This window comes from Leptodactylus fuscus, chromosome 2 (assembly GCF_031893055.1).
Source record: "Leptodactylus fuscus isolate aLepFus1 chromosome 2, aLepFus1.hap2, whole genome shotgun sequence".
NCBI lineage: Eukaryota > Metazoa > Chordata > Amphibia > Anura > Leptodactylidae > Leptodactylus > Leptodactylus fuscus.
Genome location: NC_134266.1, coordinates 243316546 through 243333195, shown reverse-complemented (window position 1 = coordinate 243333195; position 16650 = coordinate 243316546). Strand labels below are relative to the sequence as shown.

Sequence of the window (16650 nt, the reverse complement as noted above, 5' to 3'; positions counted from 1 at the left end):
TATAAACGGCTCATGGCAGGAGGTAGGGCATTTACAGATTATGCTTACAGGACTTTAGGACCTCTCGGTTCTGGTTTGGAAAGAGTGCTAGAGAAAATCCTAAGATGAACTGTAGGGCCGTAGTAAAACTCATATGTACCTGCTTGCGTAGGTGTTCTTTTAGCAGGTGACCATACTATAAGCCATACTTGGCAATTCTCCCAGAACATCTAGGAGGCTCCCAAAATAAAGGGGTGACCTCCTGGATTCCCAGAAGAGCAGGCAAATCTCCTGAGCATGGTGAAATCCTCCAGCAGCGTCCGTCCTAGCAGTCATTTTATATGTGACTTCAGCACTTTATTTTCTTGTCACATATGAAAAAGGGGCATACCCGTGGCCACATCACAAAAAAGGACATACAAATAGGGCCATACCAATGTTCAAAAGTGGCGTCCGGCACCCATAGGGGACATGGCCTCACCATATGAGTTTCTCAGCATGTGTCTTTCACCTTTAAATGTTGGCCAGCATGCAATAAGCTCAGCGAGTACATATCCTTTAAATGCTATACAGTAGTTTATAATGTACTTGTAATAGTACTAGGAAATACATTTTACGCTAGGTTCTCACTAGCATTCGGGTTTCTGTTCTTTGGGTACACTTGGGGATCCAAGGAACAGAAACCCTATCTGCTTAAAAAGCGGTTAAATGCAGAAACCCACTGGGTTTCTGTCTGAAATCAGGGGAAACTTGTCATTTATCTAATGAATGGGGTACGTACGGAGTCCCCGAATGGTCACACCACTGTGACCGCAACCTTAAATAGCTGTTCTCTTTGTCTTCACCAGGTATTCTTCCAGTTTAGAAGGTGTCTGCAATCTCTATAGTGATGGCCCGGGACAGAAGGCTGCTGCCTCCTTTGGTTAGCTTTATGGTCCTTGAGGACAAAGGATAAGGCATTTGACCCTTATTTCCCCCGACCAGTGTAGAGTCAGTACACCCCCATACAGAGTATATGGTGATCCATTCCTGCCAACATTAATTTATGTGCATGGACATCTGTATGCAAAAAAGCCTAAATTCTGGTCTGGTCTGATCTGGGTCATTCATCAAATCAGATTAAAAATAATTGCCTTGTCTTTCTCAATGAATGGAGTTCACAGTAGAGGGCAGTAGTGAGCTATGTATAATAGCTGGCAGTAGATCTAGTTATTATATTCACATAATTATAATCCGCAGTTTTCCAGGCTGTCAGGCGGAATATGTCTGTAATTTATCTAACACTAGGATTGTGTGGTTAGACTAATAGAAATTCTCAGAAGCCAAAGGAGACGTTAAAGCCATAGAGAAGAGGTGTAATCCCTGCATGAAATATTAATGTGGATTTCCTCTGTCTACAGGATAGAGATATGTATTATGCAGAGACAGACACCCCCGCAATGGCCCGGACATCCAACCTGAATGAGGAGCTGGGACAGGTGGGAGAATCATTTGTCACCATGTGTTTTCTTTCACTCATGTATTGTTGCGTCTCCTTGCAATGTCTACTGTTATCGCCGGAGCTCTGTAGTGTTCTGTGTTATTCTAATGTCAGCTAAAATTACATCAAAACTGCTTTGGAAAAAAAGGTTTCCATTAGAGATGAGCGAACACTAAAATGTTCGAGGTTCGAAATTCGATTCGAACAGCCGCTCACTGTTCGAGTGTTCGAATGGGTTTCGAACCCCATTATAGTCTATGGGGAACATAAACTCGTTAAGGGGGAAACCCAAATTCGTGTCTGGAGGGTCACCAAGTCCACTATGACACCCCAGGAAATGATACCAACACCCTGGAATGACACTGGGACAGCAGGGGAAGCATGTCTGGGGGCATAAAAGTCACTTTATTTCATGGAAATCCCTGTCAGTTTGCGATTTTCGCAAGCTAACTTTTCCCCATAGAAATGCATTGGCCAGTGCTGATTGGCCAGAGTACGGAACTCGACCAATCAGCGCTGGCTCTGCTGGAGGAGGCGGAGTCTAAGATAGCTCCACACCAGTCTCCATTCAGGTCCGACCTTAGACTCCGCCTCCTCCGGCAGAGCCAGCGCTGATTGGCCGAAGGCTGGCCAATGCATTCCTATGCGAATGCAGACTTAGCAGTGCTGAGTCAGTTTTGCTCAACTACACATCTGATGCACACTCGGCACTGCTACATCAGATGTAGCAATCTGATGTAGCAGAGCCGAGGGTGCACTAGAACCCCTGTGCAAACTCAGTTCACGCTAATAGAATGCATTGGCCAGCGCTGATTGGCCAATGCATTCTATTAGCCCGATGAAGTAGAGCTGAATGTGTGTGCTAAGCACACACATTCAGCACTGCTTCATCAAGCCAATACAATGCATTAGCCAGTGCTGATTGGCCAGAGTACGGAATTCGGCCAATCAGCGCTGGCTCTGCTGGAGGAGGCGGAGTCTAAGGTCGCTCCACACCAGTCTCCATTCAGGTCCGACCTTAGACTCCGCCTCCTCCGGCAGAGCCAGCGCTGATTGGCCGAAGGCTGGCCAATGCATTCCTATGCGAATGCAGACTTAGCAGTGCTGAGTCAGTTTTGCTCAACTACACATCTGATGCACACTCGGCACTGCTACATCAGATGTAGCAATCTGATGTAGCAGAGCCGAGGGTGCACTAGAACCCCTGTGCAAACTCAGTTCACGCTAATAGAATGCATTGGCCAGCGCTGATTGGCCAATGCATTCTATTAGCCCGATGAAGTAGAGCTGAATGTGTGTGCTAAGCACACACATTCAGCACTGCTTCATCAAGCCAATACAATGCATTAGCCAGTGCTGATTGGCCAGAGTACGGAATTCGGCCAATCAGCGCTGGCTCTGCTGGAGGAGGCGGAGTCTAAGGTCGCTCCACACCAGTCTCCATTCAGGTCCGACCTTAGACTCCGCCTCCTCCGGCAGAGCCAGCGCTGATTGGCCGAAGGCTGGCCAATGCATTCCTATGCGAATGCAGACTTAGCAGTGCTGAGTCAGTTTTGCTCAACTACACATCTGATGCACACTCGGCACTGCTACATCAGATGTAGCAATCTGATGTAGCAGAGCCGAGGGTGCACTAGAACCCCTGTGCAAACTCAGTTCACGCTAATAGAATGCATTGGCCAGCGCTGATTGGCCAATGCATTCTATTAGCCCGATGAAGTAGAGCTGAATGTGTGTGCTAAGCACACACATTCAGCACTGCTTCATCAAGCCAATACAATGCATTAGCCAGTGCTGATTGGCCAGAGTACGGAATTCGGCCAATCAGCGCTGGCCAATGCATTCTATTAGCCCGATGAAGTAGAGCTGAATGTGTGTGCTAAGCACACACATTCAGCTCTACTTCATCGGGCTAATAGAATGCATTGGCCAGCGCTGATTGGCCAGAGTACGGAACTCGACCAATCAGCGCTGGCTCTGCTGGAGGAGGCGGAGTCTAAGGTCGGACCTGAATGGAGACTGGTGTGGAGCGATCTTAGACTCCGCCTCCTCCAGCAGAGCCAGCGCTGATTGGCCGAATTCCGTACTCTGGCCAATCAGCACTGGCTAATGCATTGTATTGGCGTGATGAAGCAGTGCTGAATGTGTGTGCTTAGCACACACATTCAGCTCTACTTCATCGGGCTAATAGAATGCATTGGCCAGCGCTGATTGGCCGAATTCCGTACTCTGGCCAATCAGTGCTGGCCAATGCATTCTATTAGCTTGATGAAGCAGAGTGTGCACAAGGGTTCAAGCGCACCCTCGGCTCTGATGTAGCAGAGCCGAGGCTGCACAAGGGTTCAAGCGCACCCTCGGCTCTGATGTAGGAGAGCCGAGGGTGCACTTGAACCCTTGTGCACACTCTGCTTCATCAAGCTAATAGAATGCATTGGCCAGCGCTGATTGGCCAATGTATTCTATTAGCCTGATGAAGTAGAGCTGAATGTGTGTGCTAAGCACACACATTCAGCTCTACTTCATCGGGCTAATAGAATGCATTGGCCAGCGCTGATTGGCCAGAGTACGGAACTCGACCAATCAGCGCTGGCTCTGCTGGAGGAGGCGGAGTCTAAGATCGCTCCACACCAGTCTCCATTCAGGTCCGACCTTAGACTCCGCCTCCTCCAGCAGAGCCAGCGCTGATTGGCCGAATTCCGTACTCTGGCCAATCAGCACTGGCTAATGCATTGTATTGGCTTGATGAAGCAGTGCTGAATGTGTGTGCTTAGCACACACATTCAGCTCTACTTCATCGGGCTAATAGAATGCATTGGCCAATCAGCGCTGGCCAATGCATTCTATTAGCGTGAACTGAGTTTGCACAGGGGTTCTAGTGCACCCTCGGCTCTGCTACATCAGATTGCTACATCTGATGTAGCAGTGCCGAGTGTGCATCAGATGTGTAGTTGAGCAAAACTGACTCAGCACTGCTAAGTCTCTGCATTCGCATAGGAATGCATTGGCCAGCCTTCGGCCAATCAGCGCTGGCTCTGCCGGAGGAGGCGGAGTCTAAGGTCGGACCTGAATGGAGACTGGTGTGGAGCGATCTTAGACTCCGCCTCCTCCAGCAGAGCCAGCGCTGATTGGTCGAGTTCCGTACTCTGGCCAATCAGCGCTGGCCAATGCATTCTATTAGCCCGATGAAGTAGAGCTGAATGTGTGTGCTTAGCACACACATTCAGCTCTACTTCATCAGGCTAATAGAATACATTGGCCAATCAGCGCTGGCCAATGCATTCTATTAGCTTGATGAAGCAGAGTGTGCACAAGGGTTCAAGCGCACCCTCGGCTCTGATGTAGCAGAGCTGAGGGTGCACAAGGGTTCAAGTGCACCCTCGGCTCTCCTACATCAGAGCCGAGGGTGCGCTTGAACCCTTGTGCAGCCTCGGCTCTGCTACATCAGAGCCGAGGGTGCGCTTGAACCCTTGTGCACACTCTGCTTCATCAAGCTAATAGAATGCATTGGCCAGCACTGATTGGCCAGAGTACGGAATTCGGCCAATCAGCGCTGGCCAATGCATCCCTATGGGAAAAAGTTTATCTCACAAAAATCACAATTACACACCCGATAGAGCCCCAAAAAGTTATTTTTAATAACATTCCCCCCTAAATAAAGGTTATCCCTAGCTATCCCTGCCTGTACAGCTATCCCTGTCTCATAGTCACAAAGTTCACATTCTCATATGACCCGGATTTGAAATCCACTATTCGTCTAAAATGGAGGTCACCTGATTTCGGCAGCCAATGACTTTTTCCAATTTTTTTCAATGCCCCCAGTGTCGTAGTTCCTGTCCCACCTCCCCTGCGCTGTTATTGGTGCAAAAAAGGCGCCAGGGAAGGTGGGAGGGGAATCGAATTTTGGCGCACTTTACCACGTGGTGTTCGATTCGATTCGAACATGGCGAACACCCTGATATCCGATCGAACATGTGTTCGATAGAACACTGTTCGCTCATCTCTAGTTTCCATGGTTTTCAATGCGATTGGATGAAACACATTCACTGTATTTAAAGGGAACCCTTCACATGGAAAATCGGTAAGCAGCAAGTTATAGAGCAAGAGGAGCCGAACCGATTGATATATAGGTTTATAGGAAAATATTTAGTATAACTGGTCATTTATCCATTGAAATCTCTGCTTTTTCTGTGCTGACACATCCAGGAGGCGGAGCTATCAGTGACTGAACCGCCCTCTTGACTAACTTAGAAAGAGCTGAGATTTCATTGGATAAATGACAAGTTATACTACATTTTTTTCAGACAAATTTATACATCAATCTGATCCACTCCTTCTACTCTGTAACATACTGCCAGATTTTTCCCAAATCCACAACATGACGCCGTAGCACCAAGACCTCCTCCATCTCTTTTCCTCTTGTACCTAAATAAAGACACAACACACTTGGATGGATTGAATTGGCCGCAGCAGCCATCTTTATTACAAACAAACATATAATTAACGCAATTAAACAATTCATTATAACCAGTTCCCTGAGTCTAACTATGTCTAATGGCTATGGAGGTCCTCGAAGCCCACAAGCTGGCCTGTTAGCCATTGTTATAACTTTACCTTCAGCCATTTGCCCGGCTCAGAGGCACCAAATCACCTTTTCCAGATGAAGGAATCCCGTCTTAAAGATTCCCCTCAATTTTAGACCAGTTTAAATATTCCCGGCATAACAGTGCCACCCATTGGGGAGTCCAGAGCGTTAAAGCTCCTCCCCCCAACCACATAGCCACATCCTACTTGCCCAACTCTGAGGACCCCTGCCAAGCTGCCGTGACTGCAGCCCCTCCTCACCAGCTAACTACCAGATTGATCCCCTTTGCTCTCTTCACCCCCCTTCTGGGGGCCAATGGGGAGCATTATAGTGCGTGGGGGGACACACTAATGGAGCAATATATTGTGTTGAGCCAATGGGTAGTCATATACTGTTTGTTGGGTTCCTGGAGAGTATTATACTATGTGGGGATCACTAAGGGGTTATGGTGATGATGGTAAAGGGTGATTTTTATATGACTTGAGTGGGAAGTATTGGATGGTGTAGCTTTGAGGGTATTCACATGGTGCAGTTGTGGTGCAATTATAAGTGCATCAGAAAAACTGCATGCAAGATGCTGTACAGGATTCAGAAATAGTCTTAATGGAGATGTTAATTTCAGGTATTTAATATTCCCAATGAACATGACAAGTAAAGTGCTGCCCTCATCTGGCAGAAAACAGTATTGCGGTTGTTATTTACAGGAACACTTTTATCTCACATCAATAGTTCACATGAGTACAGGACATAAAACATATTGCATGGAAGAGCGTCTGAGAATAACCAGAGACAATTATTGTCCGGAGTTGTGGTATAGTAGTATCAATGCAAACAGAACGTCGTCCTCAGATTTATGCATCAAGAACCAGGATTATACCTTAATTTTAACTTTCTTGCAGCTAGTCCAGGATTTTCTAGATCTAGCATTTCTTACATTGTCAATAATTGTGACAGTAATTGATTTAGGTTTCTTCTTGCACTTGTAGGTCAAGTACTTGTTCTCGGACAAAACCGGAACACTAACCTGCAATGTCATGCACTTCAAGAAATGCAGCATTGGTGGTATCACATACGGGTAAGTATGTGAGCACACAAGTTACACAAGTCAGACTGTAACATGTCCTTATAGTATAGCACATAGAATAAAACATAGGTAGCAGCTAGTACAAAATATCTAATTCTCTAATTCCTGACCTTTCATGTCCTCGGAGATGTGCAGTATTATAAACCGCTAGGACGCACACTGTCATTTTCGCTGGTGTGCGCAAAACTTTTATTCCCATATCGAAATTATAAAAATCATGAGAAAAGTTATTGTGGGTTGGACATTCTTAACAATATTTCATTCTGCTTATCAGGAAACCCCAAATGATCAGATTTTATATTGTAGTCATTTAATGCATGAAATATTTCTTCATGTATTTTATCCTTTTTCTTGTTTCCATATAACTGGAAGACACTTTCCAGAATTTGAGAGAGAACGTTCCTCTGAAGATTTCAGGTAATTTTTTGATCATTTTTATTTGCTAGCACAGATTCTGTAGACGTTGTATATATATTAGCTATGGTTACTTCCTGCAAATAATTTATAGGAATGTCTGCCTTTTATTATCATGTTTTCTTTATAGTGGTTGAAGCCTTGTTTTCCTGATACTGAGAACCAAATCCTCCGAATAAACATTTAATTTAATTAGTTCCGGATTACCTATAGACTTTATATGTCTGGACAGACTACTAGTCCTGCAAGGGTGTACCTGTATGTTCTTGTAAGGTTAACCTGCTGCATGATATCATCCGGCTGTAGTCAGGATTGGGTTACTGCAGCTGGGCATCCCATAAGGAAGGCAGGAACGGGTTATTATCATCCCTGCTTTCCTAATCGCTGTGTACACCAGTAGAGGGCGCTTACTACCTACTATGTTATTGAGTACAATGTATGAATAGTATCTCGAATGGTGACTGCATGCTGCCAGCATGTTATCTTGTAAAGAATCTTTCCACCATTTATTTCATTCTATAGTGTAACACAGGCAATTATTATATATCTTGTATATACCTGTTTTATATGATGATCCATTTATAAGTCATCTACCATTTGGATTCCCTTTTTCCCTCTAAGATGGTGCCCCAAAGTACATCTTATATTTCTCATTATGGCTCTGGTTTTGCAGAGACAGAGAGAGAGTCTCATCACTCTGCACTTGCATTGTGTCCTATATAAGTTTACATCTTAAAACTGATGTCCGCTAACCCATACTGCAGATGATATGTTATTGCAACATAAACAATTTCCTAAGTAATTGACAGGACCAATAGACAGCAAGTAAATAAGCTACCTATAATCCTTCACTGCTCTGGTTTGCGGAGTGCACTGGCAGTGCACTGGCATCCCGTCGCGGCTTTCCACTTCAGATTAGGCCCAAATGAATGGGCCTAGTCCGGAGGGTGGTGTCGCGAGGCGGACGCTGAATCAGCCGCGGAATCCGCCTGAAGAAAGGGCAGCTCGCTTCTTTTTTTCCGTGAGCGGGAACAATCCTCGTCAAAATCCACGTCAAAATTCTGACCATTTTGCCAGTTTATCATTATCCCTGCATTCCCATTGCTGTGTACATGATGCGGCTATCCTCTGACCTAGTGGTGACATGACTGCTAGGAAGTCAGGGACTTCAAGGACTGTTGGGCCCTCTAGGACCCAGACCAGCTCTATAGTACAGCATTGGAGGCTGTATTCCTCCTGTAACTGGACCTGTATACATCAGCCCCTGTTACAGGAGAAATCATCATCATAAAAAAAAAAAAAAAAAAAAAATTAGCCCCACAAAGGTCTATTATGACTTTATGGAGGACACAACCCCAAAAAAACACAAAATAAAAAGACACAAAAAAAAACATGAGTTTTAATAAATCGCCTTTTCTTGGTATCTAAATCCTCTCCAGAGAACACAGGGCATTTTCTTTCTTTGTAGAGCACAGCTGCGTCATCCCTGAATGCAGCTTATTTTTCGTCAGGCATCGTCCTATTCCTAGTCTAGAACCTTCCCCCTTTGTCTTCATGCTAGCTGTGTCATTAGCATCTTTGAGCCGCTCTGACATCCACCTTGTACAAAATTTCACGCGTGGGCAGTATGTTCGGCCACTTCTGAAACAAAAAATGACGCACGGAGCATGCACGGTAACTCTGGCCATGACTCAAAGTGGCTTAGCATGCTGCCCATGCACAAGATTTCGTGCAAGGTGGATGTCAAAGCAGCTCAGAGATGCCAGTGATTTAGCTAGCATGAAGACAAAGGGGGAAGGCTCTAAACTAAGAAGAGGACCTCGCCTAACAAGAAATAGACGAGATTCAGTGATGACGTGGCTGTGCTCTATGAAGAAAGAAAACCTACTCCTGTGCTTTGTGGAGAGGGTTTAGATTCCAAGGAAAAGGCGATTTATTCAATATCTACCTAAAACTAAAGGTACTGCTGGAATAGCCTTTGTAAAAGCTACGATACAGTGTGAATAGTTAATAAAGTGTTTTTGCAATGATAGACTCCCTTTAAAGCAACAGCTGTGTGGCAAATACAGATCCAGTACAGAATCTCTCCTAGCTGCACTGCATAGAAGATAATGGTGACTGCCAAGCAGAGAAGTAGAAACATGGATATTTAGGCTGGGTGCACACGGGGTATTTTGGTCAGGATTTTGAGGCTGTATTCGCTTCAAAATCCTGACCAAAAAGATGGCTCCCATTGAAATCAGTGGGAGACGGTCAGGTCTTTTTTCCGGGAGACGTTTGTTCTGGCTCCCAGAAAAAAGAGCGGACATGTTTGGCCTGAAGACGCTCCCTCCTCCCGAATAGGTCCATTCATTGGGCCTAATTCAGAGTGAAGTGCGCGACTGGATGCTGGTGCACTACACCGGCATCTAGTCTTGGCTACCCGTTTTTTAGTCCGGAAACTGAGGCGGAGGCCGCCTCAGTTTCCAGACCGAAAAACCCTGTGTGCACTCAGCCTTAGATTCCTGACAGCAGAGTCTCAGTGTATTCCTATGTGTTTCCCCTGTCTCCTCCTTGGGTTAGGGTTTCCCTGTCTCCTCTTCCAGGCAGGAGGCAGAGCAGAGCAGTGTCAAGATAAATCTCATGAAAATACAATGGAAATTCTGCCTTAAGTATACACAGATAGTATACACAAGCACTATGAGTCAATCATTGTATGGACTCCCCTAAAATATCAGTGCACTCCTGCTCTCTATACACAGGGAAACAAGCTCTGGACTGGTAGTTAGAGATGAGCGAGTACTGTTCGGATCAGCCGATCCGAACAGCACGCTCCATAGAAATGAATGGATGCACCTGGTACTTCCACTTTGACGGCGGCCGGCCGCTTAACCCCCCGCGTGCCGGCTACGTCCATTCATTTCTATGCGAACGTGCTGTTCGGATCGGCTGATCCGAACAGTACTCGCTCATCTCTACGTGGTAGTCAGAGCAGGGTCATATAACCTAATAGTTCAGAATGTATGGATGCATCTGAGCTGGGAATGAAAGAAATTTCACAGCTAGATTGTTACTGATGAGTTAGCATTGTATTCAATTGTAATAACATCCTGCAGTATTTCTCTGTATCTATTCAGTGGATTTGTAACAAAGTATCAGAAAAAGAAAAGATATATTAAAGGTTTTGTCCAGGCGTGATAAACAATGATCTGTCCTTTATATATTTATTTGACATTGGTGAGGGTCTTACACCCAGCTCCACAATGATCAGCTGTTTTTAGCAGTGTACAGATCTGAGCTGTAATGGCGCACTGCTTCTAGCTCTGTACACTGCGCTGTAAACAGATAATTGTGAGGGGTAAATTTCAGGGGCAAACATGCTGAATTTTCACAATGTGGGGCTTCAGTCTTAGGCAGGGGACCCACGGGCTGTAAACACTGCGATTTGCCTCTGGCGAAAACGCCGCTGGAAAAATTGTGGCATTTTACAGTAACTGCAAAGTGGATGGGATTCATGCAAATCCCATGCCACATTTGTGGTTAAAACCACAGTGCAGACACACTGCGATATCCAAAATCGGCGCGGTGGAAATTGTAGCATGTCTATTATATCTACGGATAAGCCGGTGGCTTCCCGTAGATATAGATGTAACAGAAAGTCCATGAAGGAAAACTCTGCAAACTTTCTGTTTAAAGCGCTGTGAGAAGAACCGCAATGCGTTCCCGGACAACTCCTTTAAGGTTCTGTCACAGTGCTATTCAACCTTCCAAAAAATTACTGACTGCAGACACCTCGGGAGTTGTGTATTCCCACCAGGTTGCAGACCACTGTACTAGAATTCTACCGGCACAGGAATTCCATGTCAATCCTTTTAGGACTTTTAGGCAAATGCGACCCTTTGTTATAAGACATTGGCATGAGTCATAATTTCATAATTCCTGCCTGAAAATCCCGGTGTTAGACAACCTCGTTTCTTTCACTTCCAATGAGCCACTTTGCCGAATACTCGAAGGCCGGACTATTTGATATGTTTGTATAACAAAACGGCTTTAATCTTTGTATTTATTCTTCACACACAATTATTTTATTCCTTAATCCGATGCCAGACGAGGCCCGGAGTGTGTAACAGAGGGGCGTCTTGTAGGACTCCTGGCAGACGACACTTTCTACATGCTCTCCCTTCTTTCTCAGACCGGCCTGTTTATATTACATACAAGAACATGCATTGAACAGAACTGGGCAGAACGTAAACTGCCTTAAAATGTCATTTGATTTTTTTTTTTTCCTTTTTGGTAAATACGCTTCTTGTGCCAGCACCGGCTTTTTATCGCTGCTCTACATTAATAATAATCTGTTACTATGGAAAAAAAAAAGTGGGACAATTCTTATAAAGGTTCCTTTAGGCCTTTACTGGAGCTCGGCCCTGCCTATGTAATTGTGAAGCGTGTAAGCCCCGATCATTAATGCTGAACCCAGAGCTGTTCCTGGCAAATTCTCCTTGTTCTGAACATTGGCCGCACTGTCATTAGTGGTCAGCCGGCCCATATTTAGTGAAATCTGGCTGTAGATATTCCATTTAGCCTGTGCCAAGGCCTCTTCTTTCAAAGCTGAAAGGTTTATACTGTGTAGTATTTCTTAGCAGTCTCTTAATCCACTCGAGGCTTCGCAGGGCAGCGTGTTTGACTTCCTCTCTCCTCATCGACATATGTATACCTTACTCTCCGTGAATATATGAGCACATGCCTTCATGTATATAGACGGAGGGGAAGTCATCATGGAGAGACCCTAATGACATCCAATGATTAGGTGTTTGTCTTCTTTTGGGTTTATTTAAAGGATTCCGCATAATAATTAGGTTCAGGCAAATTCTTAAGGCTTTGGCTGAACGCTCAGGCGTTTATATCCCGTGAGCGCAGGGCAGATTCACATGCAAAACCCTCGGATACTGTAGATTAAAGTACAAGCTTAGACCTGATTGTTGACATTTCCTCTTATTCTTGGACTAAAATGACTTTGTGTTTTTCTCTTTTCTTTGAAATCTAGAGAATTACACACCCCTTAACAATATGGAGGGATTTCTAGAAGATTGCTGTAAGATGCAACAGGCAGGAAATCGGCCTGTGAGACAGTGTTTGATCTGGATCACATCAGTAGAGATTATTAAAGGGGCGGTGCTTTTTAATACTATGGTGCCCTATAGGCAGGAATTGGTGCAACCTTCTTAAATACACTTTAATTTAATTCTATGTCTATGCACTGATCATGAGGCTTGCTGGGGCAGATATTAAACATATAGACTGAGTGGTAAAAGTTATTATAAGTGTTTGTTCTTCATCAGAAGTACTGTTTCCACTATTATTATTATTATTATGAATAATAATACATTTTATTTATATAGCGCCAACATATTCCGCAGCAATGTACAATTTGTAGGGTTCAAATACAGACAGATACATAACAAAGAACATTATTTCACACAATGGGACTGAGGGCCCTGCTCAAAAGAGCTTACAATCTATGTGGTAGAGGGGGTGACACAAGAGGTAGCAGGGGCAGTATTGCTTATACAGAGGTCAGACAATTTTGTAATAGAGGTGACTGTCATTACACAAACATAAAACTTTATGATCCATGACCAGTCGTGTCCTTTAACATGTGGATGGTGCTTGGACCTATAAAGTTAGCCTGAAATGGCATCATATCATGTGGGGTAATGTGGGAGCGGGGACAGAGGAAGGTTAAATTTTAAGGATTCTAATGACGGTATGGAAGGGTTTACATTAGGAATTGGGATAGGCCTGTCTGAAAAGATGTGTCTTTAGTTTACACTTGAAACTGTAGAAATTGGGAGTTAATCTGATTGTCCGGGGTAAAGCATTCCAGAGAAGTGGTGCAGCTCGGGAGAAGTCTTGTATACGAGTGTGGGAGGTTCTGATAATAGAGGATGCAAGTGTTAGGTCATTGAGTGAACGGAGAGCACAGGTTGGGCGGTAGACAGAGATGAGGGAGGAAATGTATGGAGGTGCGGCATTATGGAGAGCCTTGTGGATGAGGGGGATAACTTTATATTTTATTCTATAATGAATAGGCAGCCAATGTAGTGACTGGCACAGACCAGAGGCATCGCTGTAGCGTCTAGCCTGATAGATGAGCCTGGCCGCTGCATTCAGAATAGATTGTAGAGGGGAGAGTTTAGTGAGGGGAAGACCGATAAGTAAGGAGTTACAGTAGTCAAGGTGAGAATGAATCAGAGAGACAATAAGTGTCTTTAATGTATCTCTGGTGAGGAAAGGGCGTATTCTGTAGATGTTTTTGAGGTGGAGATGACATGAATGTGCGAGTGATTCAATATGGGGATGAAGGAAAGGTCTGAGTCATTAAGGGGTACCATGTTATAGAGCAGGAGTATCTGAGCAGATTGATATGTCACTTTAAGGGAAAAGATTCTGTATGACTTGTCATGTATTAGTCTAAATCTTTGCCTATTCTGGACTTAGGAGTCCTGTGGGCGGAGTGACTCAATAATTAGAACCAACGACTGGACTACTAAGTCAAGATTGAGTAGAGGTTTAAATTAATAACGTACATATTATACTGAAACCTTTCCCATGAAGCTATACTCTCATATCAATCTACTCAGCTTTGTCCACTCCGTAAAGTGATGTGAACAAATCAGACTGCTCCCCCTGACCCAGCATGGCATGTTCCCTTTAAGACAGTACTTTTTAGATGTCTAGAAGGTATTCTTACACAGCTACCACATTACTACCTGTCCCCCATAAGCCCTATCATTAGTACATAGCGAGACAAAACATGGATAAAGTGTATATAATAATGTCATTCATTCCTATTTTTGTGTCCTGGCAATTATTTTATTAAATTGCAGCGCCCCTTTAAAAAGTAGAAAGAATTATGAAAACCGTGCATATGGAATAGCGGTGTTACCCGTGGCAACCCAACAAATTTTATTGTGATTAGAAAATGAAAGGAACAACCGGATTGGAATCTGCCCCAATTCTTTTTGCACTAGTTTTTATAAATCTCACCCAGTGTGTGGACATTCATTGTAGGTGTGTAGATTGTGCTTGTTCTGTTGTGTATTCAATGTTGTCTTTATTTGCTGAAATTTACAAGACAGATTATCCTTTGACCATGCAGGATCATTGTCAGCCATGTGTGTACGCACACTGATACAGACAGAGCCGTCAATCACAGTGTGTGGGTGGAGTCATCGGGACTCTTCCTGTCTCTCCTAGGAGTCCTATTAGGATTTACGCTGCTTTTTATACCGAAATCCTCCTCCAAATCCTATAACCCTCTATATGACAGAGCTTAGCCTCTCTCCCTCTGTCATATCCTGCTGTCAGATAGGGCAGCACACAGGCTCACTTGAAGGCTATATAAGGTTATGGCCACACTTGTAGGTTTTAAAGGAATTTTATGACATCCAAACCCCTTTAACGAACTGATTGATGAGAAGTACAGCGGCAAAGTATGGCATGGCATGGCCCGGAGGTAACTCTGCCATTGGAATATCAAGATTTATACAGGATGACATGTTGTAGGTGCATCTGGAAAATATAGCGATCTCTATTAGGTACAATACGAAGTCAGCCTAGGTTTGCTGATAGATTGTTACATGCAGTTTCCTAATTGTAAGGGCAGTAAACCCATATATATATATATATATATATATATATATATATATATATATATATATATATACACACATGTGACACTTCTCTACATTCCTGTTTTATAATTGTGATATTACAATCTATCTACAGCCAGTTGCCAACAACCAGCGAATCCTGTGACTTTGATGACCCAAAACTTTTCCAAAACATTGAAGGGGAAAGTGTAAGTATATCCTTGTGTATAATTACTGTGCTATTGACGTTCTGGCAGCATTTGGGACATTAATATTGTAGCATACGTTTTAATGGATTTTTGGCTCCTTTCCATGGACTCCTGCACTAAAATCCACTTTCTGTCCATTTCTCCTTGTGTCTCTCAATTTCTTTTCAGGTGTATGGGCTGTAATAAAGAAAGAAGGAAAACTGAGTGGGGGGGGGGGGAGGAGACTTAAAACAGTTACATCTAGGCTGTTATAAAAAAATAGAACAGTCCTTCTGGTGTCATATGCTGTTTTTTTATCTATGATTTCCAGTGATATCGCCCATATTTATCAGCTGCTTCTCCCAATCCTGATTGTGTATTTAGCCGATGATATCTCTGGAAATAATACAGATAAAACAGCAAACTTGCTATTGTATGTCACCAAGAGCACTGTTGTAAGCTTTATGGTGGCCGAGATAGATCTGTTTAATCTGGACCTCCTGACTCCGTTTCCTGTTTTATCAGAGTCCACACTTGAATGAGTAAAACAAGGCAAAGATCATATTAGGATTTCACTGAAAGAAGCCCAAATCCGTTAATAAAGTATATTACAATAGTTATTAATATCATAAATGCTGCAAAAAAGTCAAAAATTGATTGAAGTCAAAGTGACACTTTAAAGCAAATGCATATGCAAAGTGGACGATGCACATAAAATAGTAGTCAGGCTAAGGGCCCGTGCACGCGGAGTTAACAAAAGCGTATTTTAGCATAACACACGTGTATAGAATACACATATAAAAATAGCAGTCCTATTGTCTTCAATGAAATTTCTTACATGTGTAAAAACGCGGCAAAATACGCCGCAAAAAATGCAACGCGTATTTCGATGCGTTTTTTACACGTGTAAAAAATTTCATTGAAGTCAATGGGAATATATACTAAAATGCGCTCGCGTTAAAGGGGTTGTCCCATGAAAAGCATCCTATCTATACCTCTAGTTTATGTAGATTTAAGACTTTTCCTAAATACATTGCTTCATCAAAACTGCTTTGTTTGGCCGCTATCTTAATTTATTCACTTCATTGTTTACACTCAGTTTCTATGGCCACAGGGCTTATTTGCTCAGCTCCCAAGTGACGTAGCTCCCTGCTCTCAGGGGAGAGGGAGGGGCTGAGTGCTTGGCAGCAGCTCTGAGCTGTGCATGTCTGAAAAGCAACGGAGCTCCTCAGATAGGGGAGGGGGGAGGTGAGAGGTCCAGCATTTCTGATTCTGGTTTAATTGAATTTGGC

At 43.8% G+C, this 16650-nt stretch overlaps 1 protein-coding gene across 2 annotated transcripts in view; it reads left to right on the top strand.

Moving 5' to 3' along the window:
- ATP8A2 (ATPase phospholipid transporting 8A2) overlaps nt 1-16650 on the top strand; it is a 576493-nt gene that overhangs the window by 148845 nt on the left and 410998 nt on the right. Inside the window, exons 13-16 of one of the 2 annotated variants that reach the window (XM_075265949.1) lie at nt 1380-1457; nt 7028-7116; nt 7498-7542; nt 15307-15379. In XM_075265949.1, coding sequence (XP_075122050.1) covers nt 1380-1457; nt 7028-7116; nt 7498-7542; nt 15307-15379 — 285 coding nt within the window. The remainder of the gene's footprint in view (nt 1-1379; nt 1458-7027; nt 7117-7497; nt 7543-15306; nt 15380-16650) is intronic. The other variant, XM_075265950.1, reaches the window with a different exon arrangement.